The 22,510-nt window shown below is 41.8% G+C and overlaps 3 protein-coding genes across 6 annotated transcripts in view; 2 read left to right on the top strand and 1 right to left on the bottom strand.

Moving 5' to 3' along the window:
• The window catches only part of LOC121718789 (zinc finger protein 708-like), a 712,111-nt gene that overhangs the window by 218,580 nt on the left and 471,021 nt on the right, over positions 1–22,510 (top strand). The gene's annotated exons all lie outside the window — the stretch shown is intronic.
• The window catches only part of LOC121718874 (gastrula zinc finger protein XlCGF57.1-like), a 404,172-nt gene that overhangs the window by 301,218 nt on the left and 80,444 nt on the right, over positions 1–22,510 (bottom strand). The gene's annotated exons all lie outside the window — the stretch shown is intronic.
• On the top strand, positions 1,860–21,561 carry LOC121718960 (zinc finger protein 239-like). The gene is made up of 3 exons (XM_042104421.1): positions 1,860–2,056; positions 16,084–16,426; positions 19,932–21,561. Exons 2-3 carry the CDS (start codon positions 16,129–16,131, stop codon positions 20,639–20,641), a joined length of 1,008 nt encoding a protein of 335 aa, XP_041960355.1. The 5' UTR covers positions 1,860–2,056; positions 16,084–16,128; the 3' UTR covers positions 20,642–21,561.

The raw sequence follows: 22,510 nt of genomic DNA, 5'->3' as shown, positions 1-22,510 counted from the left end.
ATAAACTGCCCGTACATTTACAAAGTTCTTAATGCTTCGGTTTAGATGTAGAGACCCTCATGCAACTGTAAGTGTGGTGCTATTTTGAGCCTTTTTAGTGGTATAGAAATAGCGATTTCTTCTCACACACTTGCTGCACAGCAATTACAGAGGACAGTGAGGGGACACCACCACCTGGGAATCAGCTCGCTGCACAGCAACTACAACAGCTCCAGTGCAGTGCCAGAGAGAGAGAGAAGCGAACACAAGGAAGTTGGTCAGCTACACTGACAGTACGGAGAAACGAACACAAGGAAGTTGGTCAGCTACACTGACAGTACGGAGAAACTCTGATTCAGTGTCACGTATGATCTTATTAACAGCCACTGGCCTGGAAGTCAGACCACCTGGTCAGCTTTAACACGACCTGTACAGAGAGGGCGTTGCATTCACTCACAAACACAGCATATACATAAAAACCCTCAAACCCCTCAAACACTCGCTACCTAGACAGACACAGTGCAAACGTAAAACATGTAAGGGATAATGGACGACACGGTGGTCTGTTCACACGAGTGCTTCACCTCACTGTGTGTTCACTGTGTGCTGAGTGTGTTTCACTAATTCACCGATTGGGTTAAATGCAGAGACCAAATTTCCCTCACGGGATCAAAAAAGTATATATACTTATACTTAAGTTCGCCTTTGTAGTACCAGGCAATACCAAGTCTGTACCAAGTCACTAGGCCTGCCATTGACAAACACTGAACTTCAAATCGTGTGGCTGTGAAAACAATAAGTTGTGCATATGTAAAAGGGGGGTGAAATGAAATCCTTATAACATGTACTTTCAGAATAAATATAAATATTTATAAGTTCGCCTTTGTAGGTACCAGGCCATACTAACTCTATCCCGAGTCACATACTAAGCCTGTAATTGACACACACTGTTGAACTTCAAATTGTGTGGCTGTGAAATGTATATGTTTATACCAAATTCGCCTTTGTGAGTACCAGGCCATACTAACTCTGTACCGAGTCACATACTAAGCCTCACATTGACATACACTGTTGAACTTCAAATTGTGTGGCTGTGAAAACAATACGTTGTGCATATGTAAAAGTGGGGTGAAATGAAATCCTTATAACATGTACTTTCAGAATATATATAGATATAAGTACATGTTATAAGGATTCCATTTCACCCCCTTTTACATATGCACAACGTATTGTTTTCACAGCCACACAATTTGAAGTTCAACAGTGTATGTCAATGTGAGGCTTAGTATGTGACTCGGTACAGAGTTAGTATGGCCTGGTACTCACAAAGGCGAATTTGGTATAAACATATATATTCTGAAAGTACATGTTATAAAGATTTCATTTCACCCCCCTTTTACATGCACAACTTATTGTTTTCACAGCCACACAATTTGAAGTTCAACAGTGTATGTCAATGGCAGACATAGTATATGACTCGGTACACACTTAGTATGGCCTGGTACCTACAAAGGTAAACTTGGTATAAATATCTATATATATTTTGAAAGTACATGTTATAAGGATTTCATTTCACCCCACTTTTACATATGCACAGCTTTATTTATTTTTTTATCAGCCACACAGTTTAATTATATTGGTGTAGAAAAAATATAGCATTCTAATGTGTATTTTCGATTTAAATGTCTTATTTAATTATTTTCTAACTTTACTTTCCCTTTGGTAACACAATACAGTTTTAAATTAATATTTTTTAAACATATTCATTACTTTTTCATTGAAAAAGTAATGAATATGTTCTGACTTTTATTTTGAAGGATTCGCGAATGGCGGCCATTTACTTTACTGTCTTTACTGTCGCTAGTTTCACACTACTTCCGTTTCTTTTTAACTATGTAGGTTCCACCACTCACGTACCTCAAGTCGCGAGCAGGAAAATTCACATGCAGTCCACCACGGGAGAAGATGTGTAAATGTTGGTTTAAGACATTTTTTGGATATAAACACGTCCGAAGTCTAATCAGCCACAAACAGCAAATCAGCAGACTTGACGGAGCAACGAACTTGTTGGAGGAAGGTATGGACACAAACAGTAGCCACGAGCTAGTTCGCAGAGATGTAGGGGTTGAACCTGAACCCACTTCATCCGTAACAGACCACTAGTAGTGCTTAATTAACTGTTACAAGAACATTATCGGTTCCGAAAAACCCTTGACGACACTTTTATTAGGGCTGCTTTAACCACAGACCTTCAGCTATATTCAGTAAGCCACTGACGGATCCTTCAAACCTGCCTTTCCCCCATTGCCTTCTTTTTGTTTATAAGGCATTAGCAGGGAAACTACTAGAGACCGACCGATCGATCCGCCAGCCGATTTAATCGGCCGATTTTTGCTATTTTTTAATCAATCGGCATAGGCCGATTTTCTTATTTGGCCGCGCCGATTTTAAGTCAGGCACATCTGCGGGCAGCTACTTGGAACACAGCGCCTGATATGCGTATGGGCCTATTTTTGGGATTTTGCCCGAAATTGCACAGCGTCTACTGTAATAGCAGTGTGTCCTCATACTGTGACATGTCATCAAATGCCTGGTATCCCCTGAAAGCTGAGACCTTGTAGAATTTTTAGAAACTGTCAGAATGACTCTGTTATGTACTGTCAAAGTGCTACAGTAGCTGGAATATTGCTTTTTCTTTCAGGCGGTTATGTAAATCCCTGGAAATGGCCATATTTCAGATGTGAAAGTCCCTAATATTGCCATTGAAACACATCAGAGGCCTACTCCCAGGTGTTGTGAAGATAAATATCTAAGGAAATGTTTGTACAATGAAGTATGACCCCTGTAGAGCCATTTTTGTGTGGAAATGCATATGCGTTTTGCTCAGTGTCCTGTTGGAGACTCCAAAAAGGACCTTTGGTTACCCAAAACGCATACTCCAAAGAAAGTCTAATAACAGAAGAACCCATTGGCCTAGATCAAATTAAAGATGACACCCAGGGGGTTGCATCTGGCTCAGTCAGAGATGGCTGTGGTACTGTATTACAGAGGTATTACTTCACACAAAACTCTATTTTTGCCAAAACGCCTCAAGAATTTCAATAAAAAAAGGACAAACAATGTGCTATAGTGCAAATTTGTAATTGTAAAAGTAAATTTGTAGTAGTGCAAACATTTGTAAAAGGCAAATATGAAAATAGGTGAAGAGCAGCAAAATTGCTTCAGTGCAAACATAAAGTAAAACAAAATATGAGTGGGGGAAACTATTTACATTTGGCACAATAGAATGCAATAAAGTGCAGAGTAGAACACACAAAAATGGTGTCTTGAGCTGGCAAACCGTGCACTGTGCCAGTCTTCATCGCTGAAGTTGTCATCACTTTCACTGAAGAGAACAGAGACAAAACAAGTCAAGTCGGCTTTTATTGTCAATTTCTTTACATGCACTGGTCATACAAAGAATTGAAATTTCGGGGTAGACAGGATCCTAGGTTCCTGGCTGGCTGGTGGGTGGGGGGGGCTGTCAGTGATGGGAGAGTGGGTAGAGTGTTCAGCATCCTGATTGCTTGGTGGATGAAGCTACTTGCCAGTCTGGTGGTGCGGGAGCGGAGGCTCCTGTACCGCTTTCCAGAGGGCAGGAGGCTGAACAGTTTGTGTGCAGGGTGGGTTGTATCCTTAACAATCATTAGTGCTTTGCGGGTGAGGCGGGTGGTGTAAATGTCCTGCAGGGAGGGGAGTGGTGCTCCAATGATCCTCTTAGCTGTGTTAACAGTGCGCTGGAGGGTCTTCCTGTTCTGATCTGTGCAGCTTCCGCCCCACACTGTGATGCTGCTGGAGACGATGCTCTCGATGGTCCCTCTGTAGAATGTAGTCATGACAGGAGGCGTGGCACTTGCCTTCTTCAATTTGCGCAAGAAGTAGAGGCGCTGCTGGGCTTTCTTCGCCAGTGATGCTGTGTTGGTGGTCCAGGAGAGGTCGTCGCTGATGTGCACCCCCAGAAATGTTGTGCTGCTCACTCTCTCCACAGTATCTCCGTCGATGGACAGTGGTGGCAGTTGTTTGTGGCCTCTCTGAAAGTTGACAACAATCTCCTTGGTCTGGCTGACATTTAGCAGGAGGTTGTTGTCTTTGCACCATTTAGCCAGCAGGTCTACTTCTTCTCTGTAGTGAGCCTCATCGCCCTTAGTGATGAGGCCCACCAGTGTTGTGTCGTCCGCAAACTTCACCAGATGGTTGGAGCTGTGAGTGGTTGTACAGTCATGTGTTAGCAGTGTGAAGAGCAGGGGGCTGAGCACACACCCTTGAGGGGCCCCCGTGCTCAGGGTCAGAGTGCTTGAGGTGTTGTCCCCGACACGTACTGCTTGTGGTCTCTGCAACAGGAAGTCCAGCAGCCAGTTGCAGAGGGAGGTACTGAATCCTAGCTTGTCCAGTTTGCTGATGAGTTGTTGTGGTATTATGGTATTGAATGCTGAACTGAAGTCTATGAACAGCATTCTCACATATGAGTCTTTATTGTCTAAGTGGGTGAGGGCTGGATGGGGAGCAGAGCAGATTGCATCCTCCGTGGATCGTTTGGCTAGGTATGCAAACTGGAAGGGGTCCAGGGTAGGGTGGCTTTGATGTGTGACATGACTAGCCGTTCGAAGCACTTCATGATTATGGGCGTGAGTGCTACAGGACGGTAGTCATTGAAGCATGATGGTGATGAATTCTTTGGCACGGGTATGATGGTGGCAGTTTTGAAAAGTGATGGGATGACATAAAGATACCATATATCGAGTTTCTGTTACAAATATATAGTGTTTACTCACCATTCAAAGTCGGGGTCCTTTCCTTCTAAGAAGTCCATGAATCCTTCAGAGTCTTCTGAAACTTCACTTTCCTCAATGTCACTTATCTCTTCACTTTTTCTACTTTCACTCAATCTGCTGGTACCTTCCTCAGCTGGTTCGACCTCCACGTTCTTCTTTGCCTGTCTTTTCGGCATGTTTTCTGCTTACTTCTTCAAAAGATCCAAATGATCCTTGAATTTACACTTGGGGATCAATAAAGTATCTATCTATCTGTAAAAATTGCGACTATTCCTCTGACGAGCCGGTCGTACTAGTAAGCTATCGTTACGCACAACGAAGGTGGACTCAATTTCCCAGAGTTCCCCTCACCGGAGGGGATTGTATGCGTCATTCGAAAGGTCTACTCATTGGCTACAAGACTATCTTTGAACCATCCTCGTAGCTTGTCATACGCCAGAGCTGTTGTCAATCAAAGATAACTTGTCCATTAGGCAGCTAGCATGGCTACCATCCTTCTAACACGTGTTTCTCGACAACGGTACGTCACACAAAGTTGTCACTGGTATCTACGTACTCAGGAGAGCTTCCTGAACACGCTGAGTGGTGTGAATCCTGGTGATGCATAGGATAAGCATACGAACTATGTGGTTTTCTGTCAGAGAAAAGTTATCGTTTATTTTTTTACTAACAAAACGGTACTGTTTGGGTGGAATTATGCATCTTCTAAACGTAATGTCGACAAAACACGGTGGATATTCGGATTCTCTGGCTTCTTGTGAACAGTATGACACCAAGCATGTTGGGGTAGCATGAAGCCCGGGATGTACACAAAGGCTGTAATGTGAGGAGACACGGTGGTGGTGGGGGGCATTTTGAAACGTGACTAGTGATACAAATTGTAGGTTTTAGCCGTTCGGGATGGGTTTCATTCAGTCGACACGGGTCTCAAATGAATCCTGAGGCTCTAGGCTTTCCAATGGTATATGCCATGACTATGTAGCTAGCACAATGACTCGGCGTCGATTGACTTTACATTGAGATTAGTGATTGAACGAGTGATTTGGGTCGGTACCGGAACAAATTATGCACAACAGGTTTTAAGAGACGGTCTATTTAGAACTAAGAAAATCTTTGGTTTCAAGAAGGAGCAAGACTGTCTACAGGAAAGGCATCAATTTTTACATTCCAGTGTCCCAAAGTCGTATATTTGGGGGCCAAGCAGCAAAGCTGCGAAGGCACCCATTGTGTTTCTACGTTTTCCTATTATTATTATTATTATTATTATTCCGTCATGGAATTCTATGGCAGCCCATAGAACCGTCTGGTAAAAAGTTGTAAAATTTGGCACACAAATTAGGCACAGTCCCATGATTAATTTCACCAGGTTTCAAGTTGGCACCTCGAGCACTCTAGCGCCACCAACAGGCCAAAGTTGGACGTATAGCCCGATAGTCAAAAATGAGGTATCGTTGGAATCCTTGGACCAAGCCGAGTTCAACTCTATGACGTCATTTTCCGCCATGATGGATTTTCCGCCATTTTGGATTTTGTCAAAAACCTTTAAAAAGTTTCACGCCTCACATAAATTGTCCGATTTTCATGAAACTTAGTGCATATGATCTTCAGACCAAGCTGCACAAAAGTTATCCCTTTTCGTCTTCGGAACTAAAACCGTTGTCTCGTAACAGCCAATCCAAATGTCCATTCCATTTCATGTATCATAACCAAACTTAGTACGGGGACTCATATCCCAATCAGGAGGATGTTCAAAAACTTTGGTGACCTTTCATCTCTAGGGGGCGCTGCAATTAGGAAATGTGTTTCGGCCTGTAGCTGCTGTTGTGTTTGGAATTAAAATGTACTAGGGGGGTCTGTTAGTACTGTTGGAGGTCCATAGGCTGACCCAAGCCAAATTGTGATGTCATCGTAATTGATTTGGCCGCCATATTGGATTCAATCAAAAACACCTAAAAGTTTTCAGAGGTCACAAAGTTTGTCCGATTTTCACGAAACTTGGTGCAGATGATCTTCAGACCAAGCCTCAAAAAAGTTAACCCTTTTTGTCTTCAAATCTAAAACCGTTCGCCCGTAACATCCAATTAAAATTGTTGTCAAAGCCGCCAAACTGGAAGTGAAGTGATATCTCAGCAAGGTTTTCTCGTGTCAAGACTAAACTTACTACATGTGCTCAGGACCCAATTAGGAGGAGGCTCAATAAATTTGGTACATTTTGACCACAGTGTGGCGCTATAATCACAGGAAGTAGGCTCATATCTCACCAATGCTTACACATATTGAAACCAAACTTGGTATATGGACTTAGGACCCCATCCTGAGGACACACAATACATTTGGTGACCTTCGTCCACTAGGGGGGCGCTAGAGATACAGGAAATTAGTAGGGCTGTCACTTTACGTTCGAAAATCGATTGCACAATCGATTGGACCAAACAACACAAGTTTCGAAAACTAAAATAGGGAATCGATTTTAACCAAATATAAAATAATTCCGAAGTGCAGAAAGCATTGCGAACGCTAAAAAGAAAATTACCACCAATTTTACGCACCGGGAACAGCTGTTTCAATCAGCTGCTATGCTGCTCGTGTTTTGCCAAAAAATGGAGGACAACGCGATCAACCTGTGCGACATGTAGAGAGACGAGTGATGGGCCCTAATAACTTGAGGAGTTCGATGTGGAAGTACTTCGGATTTTTGGTATATCAAACTATGGAGAAGAACAAAGCGGTAGGCTACGCAAACTGTGCAATCGAGTTCTACGTAGGCGAAATTTGTTTGACATTTCTAATCGTAAACACAGACACAGCTAGGTTGAAGCCTGCAGTCATGTCACTGATGTAATGGCAGTCCACTCGGCTTACTGGTTTTCGAGAATGTTGCACTTCTGTTTGTCATTGTGCACGAAACTTCACGCCAATAAATCAGAAATATTGCTGGCTTGCGTCTACAAGCGCCCTCTTTACGTTGGTCCTGCAGTTGTTTGTGGATTGGCCTATATTTGGCGTTGAAAATGGAAACGTCTTTAGACATAAAAAATCGATTTTACAATCGATTCAATGAACACTTATGTCTCAAAAATCGAACAGGATTTTTTCACAAAAGTGACAGCCCTAGAAATTAGCTCATATCTCAGCAACGCCTTTACGTATCGAAACCAAACTTGGTATATGGACTCAGGACCCAATCCTGAAGACGCACAATACATTTGGTGTACTTTGACCACTAGGGGCGCAATAATTAGGAAGACTTTCTCGAATCAACACCAAACTTGGTACGTTGATTCGTGAACACATCCTAAGGACCCACAATTAATTTGGTGTGCTTTGACCACTAGGGGTGCTATAATTATCAACACTTTCACCGATTTAAACCAAACTTGGTATGTGGACTTAGGAGTACATCTTGAGTAGAGATGCACCGATAGATCGGCTGGTGACCGGAATCGGCCGATTTTCACGTGATTGGCCATGACCGGCGACCGTCCGGTCAGTCTGAGACATGCCGATTTTATCCCGGTCAAATGCACTTGTGCACCACAATTGTAACAACACCCAGCTGAGTTTGCAAAGTTTGAAGAAGCTAGCAACCAGGCCAACACTCAGGGCTGGATGTAGGGCTACAAAGAAAGCGCTAATAGGCTACTGAGTTTTTCTATGCAGCAAACGCTGTGCTTTGCCATTGGCCTACTGCGTGGAATTTACTAAGCTGTCACTTCATTAGGCTACGTAAACATCGCTCATCACCGCCCGTCACTGCCGCTAATTGCGTGCCCACAGCTGAACCACAAGCGCTGCTGAACGGAGATAACCGATTGCGACATTAAAAATAATCAAAGTTTAGAGATCATAGGCTACATAATAAGATGTCAACAAGCAGCAACATACAGTAGCCCTAGTAGTTCTACTCCACTTAAAAAAAAATGCTCGGAACTATTTACTGCACGTAGACTAGGGCTATGCCTTAAAATACCCTAGTAGATTGAGAAGTGGATGTCGTGAAAATGAACAAATGATAGCCTATTAGAAAGGCAAACAAACGTTAAAGTTGCTTTTGACATAGTAGCCTACAATGAAGAAAACTGATGCTCTGAATACTGAATCAGCCGTCTCTGAAAGTTTCTAGGCCTATAGCCTAATTGATGCATTTAACCGGAATTTGGATTTAATTTTTTCACCGCAAAACAGACGTGCACTGTTTTCATATATGGTGGAGCACCTAATCGCTATTAGCACTTCTCCTCCCCTGTGTTTGGTGATAGCCTAGGCTACAACCACTTTTCACTCGCCATCCCATAAATTCATCAATGCATATGAAAATATGTTACATGGTAGCATGTTCAAATGTATCATGACAATTTTTCTTATATCTTTAGTTGGATATTGGATGTGAGAAGAATAAAATGGGTGTTCCATAACTTAACTTAATCCATAATTTGATACTGCAACTAAAGTTAGACTTGAAGAAGAATCTGTCTGCTCACCAGTTCCATTTTTTTAACAGCCATTTCATTATTGATAAGTTGATTACATGTCTATATTAACATGTTCTATCAAAGAAAAGATAGAAAATAACTATTTGTGTGTGTGCTGTAAAATGGTTAGAAGAAATGAAATCGTAATTGGCTAAAATCGGTATCGGCAGGTCAAACTCTATGAAAAATCGGTATTGGCCCAGAAAATTGCAATCGGTGCATCTCTAATCTTGAGGACACACAATAAATTCGGTGACCTTCGAATCCAGTCCAGTCCAATCCAATCAAGTCCAATCCAATCTAACACAACACAGTCAAGTCCAGTCCAGTCCAATCCAATCCCAACTCCTGCTCAACTGCTTAAATGCTTGGCCCCCTCATTGCTGCTTGCAGCTATATTTTCTCTTATAATTTCTCTTATGGTTGTAATCTGTGGTGTTGCTTCATTTACCGAAAGTGTGTTGGGAATGTGCCGGCAAGACCCCTCAATGCTGGACCCCGTTTCTCGAAAGCATTGTTGCTAACCAGTTAGCAACTTAGTAGCAGAGACGGTTGATAAAGCTATAGAATCTTTGTTAGTAGGTTGCCTATGGGAAATTGCATTCCAACCAAGTAAGTTGCTAACTTAGTTAGCAACGACACTGTCGAGAAACACACTGGTGACCAGCGTGATGTTTCAATCTAAACTATAGTAACGGACAATCTAAGTGAAAATTTAACAAAAAGAGGACGCAAATCTAACATGTGAACGCTTTATAACACGGTCATCCCATGTCCATTCGTTTTCAACTGCGTCTGAGTTGAAGAAGAAATGAAAGTTGCTTAGCGTTGTGGCTACGAGTGCGTTGGGAATGCGCTGGCTATGCAAGCCCCCGCCCTCAACGCTATGTTACTGCGGTGACTGCTATGTTACGATACGAGCTACCACAGGTTACTCTATACAACCACAGGTGGCAGTGTGGTGACTCTATATAAAACCTATTGATGTCAATGGGGCATTTTGCCCATGTTCAGGGTGGAAAATAAAAATAAAGATTTGCATAAGACAAGTCAAATTGGTGTTTTCAAAAAGAAGGGATCATGGAGAATAAAGAAAAACATATTTAAAAAAACTTTGTATATTCCCACAAGATGTTTGAGTGCTCTGAAAATGATAACCAAAATGATTTTTCAGACTTGTGAGGTCTGCTGTTCAGACCCTGAAGGGATTTGTTTTCTGTTCATTGCTTTTTGTGAGAGTGTTTCTACTTATCTCAGTAAGGAAAATAAATCAAGAGCCTATGTTGAGTACAAATATGTCTTCTGAAGGCCTCGCAGTGGCCTATTGCAGTGGCGCATGTAGATGCAGCGACTCCTTGCTTCTCCTGAACGTGCAGTGTTTTTTTGTTGTTAAAATGTGTTTTTCGGAATGTTTATCGCATGAAACTACGTCGGAACGCATGTACAGCCGACAGCAACTGTTGCAGATACGGGAGGAAAACAACAGTATCGATGTTTTGGACATAAGAACAGAGACGCTGGCTGAACTGGGAATACTTCGCCTGCCTACCACAACAACGGACCCGTCTGCTTCACCTGGCCGGCGTCACCGCAAGCGGTGTGCCAGGACAAGGAAGAGAGGCAAGCGAGCTGGCGTCGGAACAAGGCTAGCAGCCAACCCAACTCGCCCAGCAATACCATCCATATTCCTGGCAAACGTAAGATCACTGGACAATAAGATGGACGACATTCGGTCGCTAAGATCAGCAAACAAGACAGTGAGTAACTGCTGCGTGACTGTTATCACTGAATCATGGCTCAACGATAACATCCCCGACTCTGCTATACACCTGGAGCAGCTAACGTGCTATCGAGCTGACCGAGCCCTAGCAGACAAAAGACGTGGTGGAGGAGTTTGTGTTTACACACATGATGCTTGGTGCCGAGACGCTACGGTAGTACACAGACACTGCTCTCCACTGGCGGAGTTTATGATAATTAAGTGCCGACCCTTCTACCTCCCCAGGGAATTCACCGTGATTCTGCTGGTCGCGGTGTACATCCCCCCCCCAGCAACAAAAACAGTGACAGGAGCATGGCACTGAATGAGCTGTATCGGGCCGTCAGTGAACAACAAAGTGAACACCCGGATGCCTTCACAATCATCGCTGGAGACTTCAATCACGCCAATCTCAAAACTGTACTACCAAAATTTCACCAACATGTAAACTTCCCAACAAGAGGACAAAACACCCTGGACCTTGTTTACACCCCACAGAAAGAAGCCTACAAAGCCAAACCCCTCCCCCACATCGGGCAATCAGACCACATTAGCATCCTGCTGCTGCCCCGATACAGACAAAGAGCAAAAGTCACCAAACCGGTTCTGAAGGAGGTGAGAATGTGGCCGGAGGGGGCCGTCTCACAACTTCAGGACTGCTTTGAAACAACAGACTGGGATATCTTCAAAACAGCTGCCACCCACAACAACCACATTGACATTGAGGAATACACAGACACTGTGACCTCCTACATCACCAAATGCATCGATGATGTTACAGAAATAAAACACATCACCACTCGGGCCAACCAGAAGCCATGGCTGACAGGAGACGTCCACAGACTGCTGAGGGCCAGAGACAAAGCCTTCAGAGCTGGAGATGTAGCTGGCCTAAGAACAGCGAGGGCTAACCTGTCCCAGGGCATCAGGAAGGCAAAAAAGGATTACACAGACAAAATAACAACACACTTCAAAGACAGCAGAGATGCACAGAGCCTATGGCAGGGCATACAGGCCATCACTGACTACAAGCCTGCGCCACGGAGCTGTGAGAACAACACCTCTCTGCTAAATGACCTGAACAGTTTTTTCGCCCGTTTTGAAGCACAAAATGACACTCACCCACAGAAAACCCCACCTCCCCCCCACGACCAACCCCTGTACCTGTCCTCTGCCAGCGTGAAGAGGACACTAGCCACCATTAACCCACGCAAAGCAGCAGGCCCAGACAACATACCAGGACGAATGTTGAAGGACTGTGCAGAAGAGCTGAAGGATGTTTTTACAGACATTTTCAACACCTCTCTGGAGCAAGCAGTCATCCCATCACTTTTCAAAACTGCCACCATCATACCCGTGCCAAAGAAATCATCACCATCATGCTTCAATGACTACCGTCCTGTAGCACTCACGCCCATAATCATGAAGTGCTTCGAACGGCTAGTCATGTCACACATCAAAGCCACCCTACCCCCCACCCTGGACCCCTTCCAGTTTGCATACCGAGCCAAACGATCCACGGAGGATGCAATCTGCTCTGCCCTCCATCCAGCCCTCACCCACTTAGACAATAAAGACTCATATGTGAGAATGCTGTTCATAGACTTCAGTTCAGCATTCAATACCATAATACCACAACAACTCATCAGCAAACTGGACAAGCTAGGATTCAGTACCTCCCTCTGCAACTGGCTGCTGGATTTCCTGTTGCAGAGACCACAAGCAGTACGTGTCGGGGACAACACCTCAAGCACTCTGACCCTGAGCACGGGGGCCCCTCAAGGGTGTGTGCTCAGCCCCCTGCTCTTCACACTGCTAACACATGACTGTACAACCACTCACAGCTCCAACCATCTGGTGAAGTTTGCGGACGACACAACACTGGTGGGCCTCATCACTAAGGGCGATGAGGCTCACTACAGAGAAGAAGTAGACCTGCTGGCTAAATGGTGCAAAGACAACAACCTCCTGCTAAATGTCAGCAAGACCAAGGAGATTGTTGTCAACTTTCAGAGAGGCCACAAACAACTGCCACCACTGTCCATCGACGGAGATGCTGTGGAGAGAGTGAGCAGCACAAAATTTCTGGGGGTGCACATCAGCGACGACCTCTCCTGGACCACCAACACAGCATCACTGGCGAAGAAAGCCCAGCAGCGCCTCTACTTCTTGCGCAAATTGAAGAAGGCAAGTGCCACGCCTCCTGTCATGACTACATTCTACAGAGGGACCATCGAGAGCATCGTCTCCAGCAGCATCACAGTGTGGGGCGGAAGCTGCACAGATCAGAACAGGAAGACCCTCCAGCGCACTGTTAACACCGCTAAGAGGATCATTGGAGCACCACTCCCCTCCCTGCAGGACATTTACACCACCCGCCTCACCCGCAAAGCACTAATGATTGTCAAGGATACAACCCACCCTGCACACGAACTGTTCAGCCTCCTGCCCTCTGGAAAGCAGTACAGGAGCCTCCGCTCCCGCACCACCAGACTGGCAAGTAGCTTCATCCACCAAGCAATCAGGATGCTGAACACTCTACCCACTCTCCCATCACTGACAGCCCCCCCCCACCCACCAGCCAACCAGGAACCTAGGAAACTAGGATCCTGTCTACCAAACCCCCCCCCCCCCCCCCCCCAACACCGCCATGTGGAACTGCACTGTGACTGCGCAGCCAAACGTGTTGCTGCTTCACATCAAGCCTGATATACTTGAAATTACTGCATACTGCATATCAATGTAAATATACAGGTCACACAAGCACAAGTTTAAACTTCATGTAACTGTTAAGACTATATAAATATACAACACAACTACCTCTATTTTTTTTTTTTTTTTTTTATATATATATATGTCCTATATTTCTATTTTAATACATACATGTTCTATATTTCAGTCTTGTACTTTAATTTAATGTTTATTGTCTATGGCTATGTCTATAGTATGTCTATGTCTGTATTTAAAGCATGTCTATGTCTGCATGGGAAAGTAAGAAACGAAATTTCAATTCTTTGTATGACCAGTGCATGCAAAGAAATTGACAATAAAAGCCGACTTGACTTGACTTGACTTAAACAGAGCCCAGCCAAAAACTCCAATAAAATTTGTATCAACTTTGAGGGACAGCTATGACCATGCAGGATTATCCAGACCAAACGTGACGATTTTGCTACATACTATTCCTATTTATGTACCAGCATGCAAAATTTGAGCCTCCTACATGGTTTAGTTCTTGCGCTGTGGGCTTGTGAACTTTGACAAAAAAAAGAGGCCGAACAAAATCGACACCCCCCCTCCCCCTGTAAAACTGGCTGTATCTTGGAAAGTATTGATCTTACATAAGAGTAATTTTACAGTGTGTCTCCTGGGTAACATAGGTACACCTGGTAATTTTTTCAGAATTTTTTGAGACCTAAGTGTGTGGGCCCTGGTTGAACTGACGTGGAATGACCCTTAAACATATTAAAATGAATAATTAATAGACTAACAGACTGCAAGAAGTCATACATTTGTTAATTCTTGTTGTTATGAATCGATGAGTAGGCCCCTACAGTCATTTTTATATAATAGCCTACATAATATTTCTACTATATACATAAATATATAGTGTATATATAGAACATATGTTATTTATCATATGTTGATTTTTTTTAATGTTCAATTTTCAATAAATCGTGTGAAGTTTACAAGTGTTGTGCCTCCTCTTACTAGTATGATTTTTAGCATGCCAATTAAGGATAATACGATAGCATATCGGCCCAAAAAATCGGCAGGTCACATCGGCCATCGGCTGACTCCGACCGCTAAAAATCGGCATCGGCTTTAGAAAAACCTAAATCGGTCGGTCTCTAGAAACTACCCCCTTAACTTAGCTCCCTGTTCAAATTTAAGTAGACTGTGTCAAAATACCAGGGGACAGGGCACAGAGTCTCATTGAAACCCCAGATCTGACTTCCTACTTTTCAACTTTGTTGCATCTTATAAGTGGAACAAACCGCAAGGAAGTCTGAAATTAAGCCTATTTGTATTAGTTGATAATTTCAACTGTTTTTTTTTTTTTATTATTATATGGCTTCAGTATAGTGCTCCTGTTTTTAACTAACTCGCTTTTGCCTGTTTTATGTTTTTCTTTTGTGTTCTTACATTTTTATTGTATTCTTCTTGGATTCAATTTTGTATTTTTTACTCTGTTTTCTTTGGATTGTTTGTCATCAGGGCTTTGCTGTAAAATGGATTTCTGCTCAGTCAATTTTTTCTGAGTAAACAAATTATTATTATTGTTATAATTTTCGAGGATGCATAGTGTGTATCCACTGCGTGCTTGGAACACCCAGAATCCTGTGTGCACATGTATGGAAGGTTTAAAATCTGTACTAAATAAGGTAGTTCACTATGTATTTAAATGTAAACATTGTGTTATTGTCTCTATGTGAAGTAACCTAAATGATATATGGGCTCAACTAATTTTAACCACTTCAAACTCTCACACTGTAATTGTGTAAATAAGGCAGGTATAAGGAGGGTATTAAAACATTTTCTAATGATGGCTATTGCGAGCTAAATATTACACTTTTCTCTTAACGATTTTGCTTAATAGTTGCCACGTTATACACGTGGGAGAATGACTGGTGCATTCATTGTTTTTCAAAAAGAAGCGAGCAGGAGGCATGATTTTCAATAACGCACACCTGCAGCTTCCTGCACACTCGCTAGTCTGTTCCGTTGTGTGTTTTCCGAATGCTAAGAAGAAGCCTTGCCTCGTGGTTGAAGGATTTGACTCGGCAGGGCTCGTTCTACCAAGCACGAATCCTCGACTTTGAGAAACATCCTAGCACCATGTGTATGGAACGGTCTACCGACGCATTTCACGGATGCACTTTTTGACATGTCAGTTAGCCTACTCATTTGCACCACTGGTTAGATGTAACTTTGTTACTTTTCTAAAAACTAAACATTAATAAAAGCTTCAGCACATATTCTGAAAAGAAACTGACTTCCAATGAAGATAAAACCGACTTTGACCTTTCTATTTGTCTTTATTCTGTTTCTCTGACTACAGGCAATTTTACACTTTGGACGGGATCATCTTTGTTCTACTAGCAACATGGACCTCGGACTTCCATTTAGTTCTGGCTGTGCAGAAACACAGCATGTTGACCTGAGCGTGATGGTGAAAGAAGAAGATATAAAAGAGGAGGAGTATGGTCTTATGATATCATGTGCAGATGAAGATGAAGAAAAGCCCTTTGCAGAGTTTGACTGTAAAGCTGAAACAGACGTCACAGAGTCACCAAGGTCGACTTACAATGAAACAGTGAAGACTGAAGAGGAGGAGGAGGAGGAAGAGGAGGAGGAAGAGGAAGAGGAGGAGGAGGAGCAACAACATGACTGGCTGCTGGAAAGTAAGTCCTCTCACAGAGAGCTAAATAGATCGGAGTTTTGTGACTCTAGAGGGAGCTGTTACCCACTTAACAAAAGCTCATATACAGCCAACAAAGTAGCATGTTTAGATTAGAGATGTTATTAGTCTGCTAAATTAATGAATGTAAATCTAGTATAGGTTTAGAGTAGCTGTTCAAAACGCAGCAAACCCCCCCCCCCCCCCCCCCCCCCCTTCGTTTTAGACAAGCGTCTGCCAAATACCCCACCAAATACCGTAAACCCAAAACAGTGTTAGAGGATGAGCAATGCAACCATATTGAGGCCCTCACACATTTACTTTTCTCCCTCTTGGTAGGTGCTCCAAGACAGTAGCCTCAACATCAAGTTGCCTGCTTTCCTAATGTCTGAAATAGGCTGACATATTCTTTATGGGCTGGGGGTAAACAATTATTTATTAAACGATTAATCGGGTTATCATTTTTCGACTAATTAGACAATTAATCTAACAATTATTTTTCTGTTGTTCAATTAATAAAAAACATAATGTATCTCAAATACCAAACAATTCTTAATAATATACTTTATTCAACAGTTTTGCACAGCAAAAAATCTTCTGTTTTACACAAAATAAAATAAATATATATAAACATTTGTAATGTTATTCAAAATGAAAGCCTTTTTTACAGTACCAACATAACTGTTCAAATGATTCAAAAGTTGTAGTGCAAAAACAAACCAACTGTGCAGTGCACAGTATAGAGTGTATAAGAGTGTTTAACACAAAATTCCTGTTTTTAGTTTTACAGTCCAAACATTCATTCATTCATGAGCACTGCGCACCAGCTTATTGGCTTCAAGATATGGGAAATTTTCTTGAAAGATTGGGGTCTTTTGAGTAAAGTTTGAATGGGGAGCATTAGTTAAAAGACTACAATCTGTCCCAATTCTTGTCGAAGTTGTTTGATGTAAGGTGGCCATTAGTTGATATTGGCGAACTAGTGTACTGAATCATGATACTATAAGCTGGTTAACGTTAGTCTAATGTTATGTATTTGACTCGTAAATGACCACAGCATGAGTTAGCGCTAACTTGAATTTCCCCTGGGGATCAATAAAGTATCTATCTATCTAACTATACGTTGTGAATCGTGATTTAGCTAACGTTAGACAGATAATGTTAAAGGCTACTGCAATCTGCTTGCTACCGTTAGCTAGATCTATACGTTGTGAATCGTGATTTAGCTAACGTTAGACAGATAACGTTAAAAGCAACAATCTGCTTGCTACCATTAGCTAGATCTAGCAGCAGGGGTTGTCCCCGTTTCAGATGCTCCCAATGCTGTTGTGGTATGCCAACTCCATTTGGCAAAGAGCGCTAATAACGACACCTTTTACATTTTGGGCCGAATTAGTATTCCCATACCTTCGATGAGGTAGGGTGAGCTGTTTTAGGATGTTTTCTTTTATTGGGGCTTTTGTTTGGGCTTTTTGCAGGGCTTTGGTGGGAATTCTGTGAGAAGGTTGCTGTTTCGTCCTCGATTCTGCAATGTTTTGGTCTCCCGCATGTGCGTGGCAAGCTGTGGCGAAGTGCAGTAGCTACGTGTGTCAACTCCACGTAGCTACGCCGTGGAGATGACGCAGAAGCATTAAACAGAGTATTATGCTTTCTTTTTATGATGGATAGAGTGAGGGAGAAAGAAAGAAAGAAAGAAAGAAAGAGAGAGAGAGAGAGAAAGCATAATACTCTGTTTTATGCTTATGCGTCATGTGATCGAGAGCTACGCCGTGGAGATGACGCGGAAGCATAAAACAGCCGTAAGATAGGCTAACTAGTAAACATCATATCACTAATGTGCATCAATCGGGAATTAGCTAAATGAAGGAAGCTTTACTTATTGAACTGGATTAAAGAGACGAAAGCATGCAAAGTGGTGTTTTTGCAACTTCAGTGTAGACGATTGTGATTCATCACAACTTCAGCAATTTAAGTGGCCTTACCTTCAAAAAATAGCTCCGTACCGCTGAAGCCCAGTCTGCAACTGCCTCGATGAGAAGTCTAAACTTTCTGTGCATTCAGTACAGCTCACACCATGACATTGTAAAAATATAATAACAATAATAATAATAATAATAGGGGTAAAAAGATAGAGATAGATAGATACTTTATTGATCCCCAAGGGGAAATTCAAGGTCTCAGTAGCATACAGACATCACACACAACATGCACTTACAGCAAAAAAATAATATAAGTATAAATAAAATAAAAAAACACAACTAAGCAATAAAGACAGTAGAAGATAAAAAAAAATCTACTAAAATACAAATTATGCTATAACTAAATCTAAATCAAGTCTAAATCAAGTATCCAAAAAACGTAAAGCTGCACATGATCTCAACAGGAGAGTTATCAATATGCACTGAAACTGAGGAGTATGTGAGTGTTTGGGCATTAACGTTAGCTCAGAAGCCCACGTTTATTTTGTGTGCAGTCTTTGTGAGCTTAATATAACAGTTCACACTGACTGACAGTACTGACAGGACCACCAAGGACAGTCTGAGAGATGTGACAGTGTTGTGAATGAGTCAACAACAGCTAAACAGTCTTAGCCAACAGAACTGTCCCAGTCCAGTGTTTTTAAGGTTGCGTCGTATTTCCACCAGTGAACCATGCATTAGCTAAATGTTGGCACTGTGGCTAACTAACTTTGCTCCTCTCATTATGATCAGAAAATGAATGAGATGACAGTCGAAAGAGGCAATTATAGTGCTGCTATCAATATACTCGGTCATGACCGCGTTTATGTTTCACAAATACGACAACAGTCAAAATGGCCTCCATCACTCAACCAATGCCAAAGTTAGCTTACCTTTGGACGTAACATTAAGCTGGTGACCAGTGGCTCTAAGATTAACGCTAGCCTACTGCAGTAAAAACCAAGCATGTCCAATAAACATTCTTAAGTTTATAAAGATGATAATCTATGTGAAAATCATCCTACCATGAACACACAAACATGCAAGTTGCAATTCGTTGTCGTTGTGTTGGCTAGGAAGTGGAACCAAGTCAAGCAGCATGCGTGTCTTGCAACAAGAAGTTGCACCATCTGGTGGACAAACCACGTAACAACAATACTGGAAAACTAAATGAAGGATCAATATTCGGTTTTCCTTTATTTCATTTTAAAATATTTATCGTCCGTTATAAATGCCGATACCAATAGTTTGGAAAATGTCTAATATCGGCCTGCCAATAAATCGGCCGGGCTCTATGATGTAGTTTCTCCCATAGATATAGAATCCTAGATACCGCACTGCCTAGTACACCAATCAAAAAATCCAGATTACTAAACGGAACTATATATCACAAACTAGTCTAGTAGGTTCTGAAGGAATAACTGTTAGAATAGATGACATGAGGTCTGTAATGTCTAGTCAAATAATGTTACTTTGGGGCCAACCGTGGCCTACTGGTTAGCGCTTCGGACCTTTATCTGTCAATCTAAGTGCATATTGTAACTCTTCCAGGTGTACCAGAAGACCCACATGTAACGCAACAGAAGATCCATGGACAGAATGATGAACTGAACCTGCAGCTCAAAGGAAGGCTTGAGAAACACCAACCTCACTCAGAAAATGAGAAGCCTTGCAAAAAGCCACATAAATATTCTCATTGTGAAAAAGCATTTACAACATCCTCAATAGTCAACCACATGCTTACACACAAGGGAGAGAAGGCTCATAAATGTGTCCAGTGTGGAAAAGCATTTAGAGCATCCGAAGGTCTTAAATGCCACATGCTTACACATACTGGAGAGAAGCCTCATAAATGTGTCCAGTGTGGAAAAGGCTTTTCACAAATTTCAAATCTTAATAAGCATATGATAATACACACTGGAGAGAAGCCTCATAAATGTGTCCAGTGTGGAAAAGCTTTTTCACAAATTTCAACTCTTAAAACCCACATGCTAATACACACTGGAGAGAAGCTTCATAAATGTCCCCGGTGTGGAAAAGCATTTTCACAACGTTCATATATTAAATGCCACATGCTAATACACACTGGAGAAATGCCTCATAAATGTGTCCAGTGTGGAAAAGATTTTTCATTAATGTCTAGTCTTAAACGTCATATGTTAGTACACACTGGAGAGAAGCCACATGTATGTACCCACTGTGGAAAGGGTTTTTCACAAATGTCTAGTCTTAAACGTCATATGGTAGTACACACTGGATAGAGGCATCATAAATGTTCCCAGTGTGGAAATTCATTGAGATCTTCCAAAGATCTTCATAACCACATGCTTACACATATTGGAGAGAAGCCTCATAAATGTAACCAGTGTGGAAAAGCATTTAGACACCTCATAACTCTTCAACAGGCACGGCTGAAGTGCCCTTGAGCAAGGCACCTAACCCCTCACTGCTTCCCGAGCGCTGCTGTTGTTGCAGGCAGCTCACTGCGCCGGGATTAGTGTGTGCTTCACTTCACTGTGTGCTGAGTGTTTCACTAATTCACGGATTGGGATAAATGCAGAGACCAAATTTCCCTCACGGGATCAAAAGAATTTTTTATACTTATACTTATACTATACAACATTTGCTAATACATACAGGAGAGAAGCCCAATAAATGAACACACTGTTATTCGGCAACTTAAAAAATCAGACAACCAAACCATCACACACTCCAATGTGGACAGCATTCAAGTAGCTTATTCAGTTTCAGTTTATTCAGTTTTATCAAAGTTCCAAAGTTAAAAATCTACATGTCAAATAGAGTCAAGTGAGTTGCAATCAGTAAGCTGAGGGTATAAAGCTCGCCCAAGACAAAATATATATCGTTGTATACTCACGGGCGTCAGTTTGGTTTAAAATGTGCTGGGGACAGAGATGCATTCGGAAGTGCATTTTCAGAAATGCAATAACATTTGTTTTCTCTTTTGCACAGATCATGTTTTTGAAAAACACTGTCCTGTAGCTTTACTAAAATAAATGAATAAAAATATTTACACAAATGTGGTGATGTCCGACACGTTTTATGAAGAAGAAAGCCTTACGTTTTCAAAAAGTATAAATATGTCCCACTATGTTCTGCTTCATATAGAACGTTTCAAGAGAGTTCTGTTGTCAGCATCATAGTTGTTCCCACAAGGCTTCCGTTTTAACATTCCATATGTTATCTTAGTTTTTTTCAATCGCTAACAAGCGCTTACCCATACTTCAGATACTTTTTCTAAACTCTTACCACAGACTCACACCTACAAAACACAATTGGCCAAATGGATAATTTTCTTCTATCCGCATAGGCGTAATTCCTTTACTCCTATCGCAATCAAACCTCACATAGTGAAAGTGAACTTTTTTGTTTTACAGGTTTCTTGGAAAAATCTATTTTAAATATGCAAATGAGCTCAACACTAGGCCTAATGGACTTGTTCAATAAGCCATACAAAGTAAAACAGTGTCCAAATAACTAATAACCAAATAACTAACACATTCATGTCCATTAAGTAAATGAACCTATGCATAGACATGATAACTTTGAAGTCACTTGCCACACTTACTATTGACCTTAAGAATTGAGTAAATGAGTAAAGGAATTAAGCCTATGCGGATATATTTTGGGTAGCCTATATTTGATTAGTGTATAGCTCATTTGCATATTAAAAACTTGTAATACAAAAAAAAGTTACTTTTCATGGGTACTTTTATTGTGGAAAGTTTCATTTTGATAGGAGTAAAGGAAAAACATAGCCCCGTTGGGGTGTATTGTTGCCTGGCCTTGTTGGCACACAGTTTGGATTAATGAGAAATTAACATATTTATGATGAACGCTACATCACACTATGTGCTGACTGCTCTCAATTCACAACAATATGAATCCATCCGATCTACATCAGGCATTCACATTGCAGCCAATTAGGTCTTTCTCATTCAAAACAGGAAACTGATTTTGTCACTGACGCAGTGTATGTGGTGTTGAAAGAGAACTCACGCCCAGGCCAGTGGCCTCCAGGCTTCTGGCAGCACTGTGAAACAAATTAACGAATAAATTAATTAACTAATGAATCACAGAACATCATCAACCCATAATGACACACATAC

Source organism: Alosa sapidissima, chromosome 9 (genome assembly GCF_018492685.1).
Source record: "Alosa sapidissima isolate fAloSap1 chromosome 9, fAloSap1.pri, whole genome shotgun sequence".
NCBI lineage: Eukaryota > Metazoa > Chordata > Actinopteri > Clupeiformes > Clupeidae > Alosa > Alosa sapidissima.
This window is presented reverse-complemented; position numbering and strand designations above follow the sequence as displayed.

Coding starts and splice junctions, on each gene's coding strand:
- LOC121718960 (XM_042104421.1), top strand. CDS start 16,129: ATGGACCTCGGACTTCCATTTAGTTCTGGCTGTGCAGAAACACAGCAT. Junction 16,427..19,931: donor ACATGACTGGCTGCTGGAAA/GTAAGTCCTCTC, acceptor TAACTCTTCCAG/GTGTACCAGAAGACCCACAT.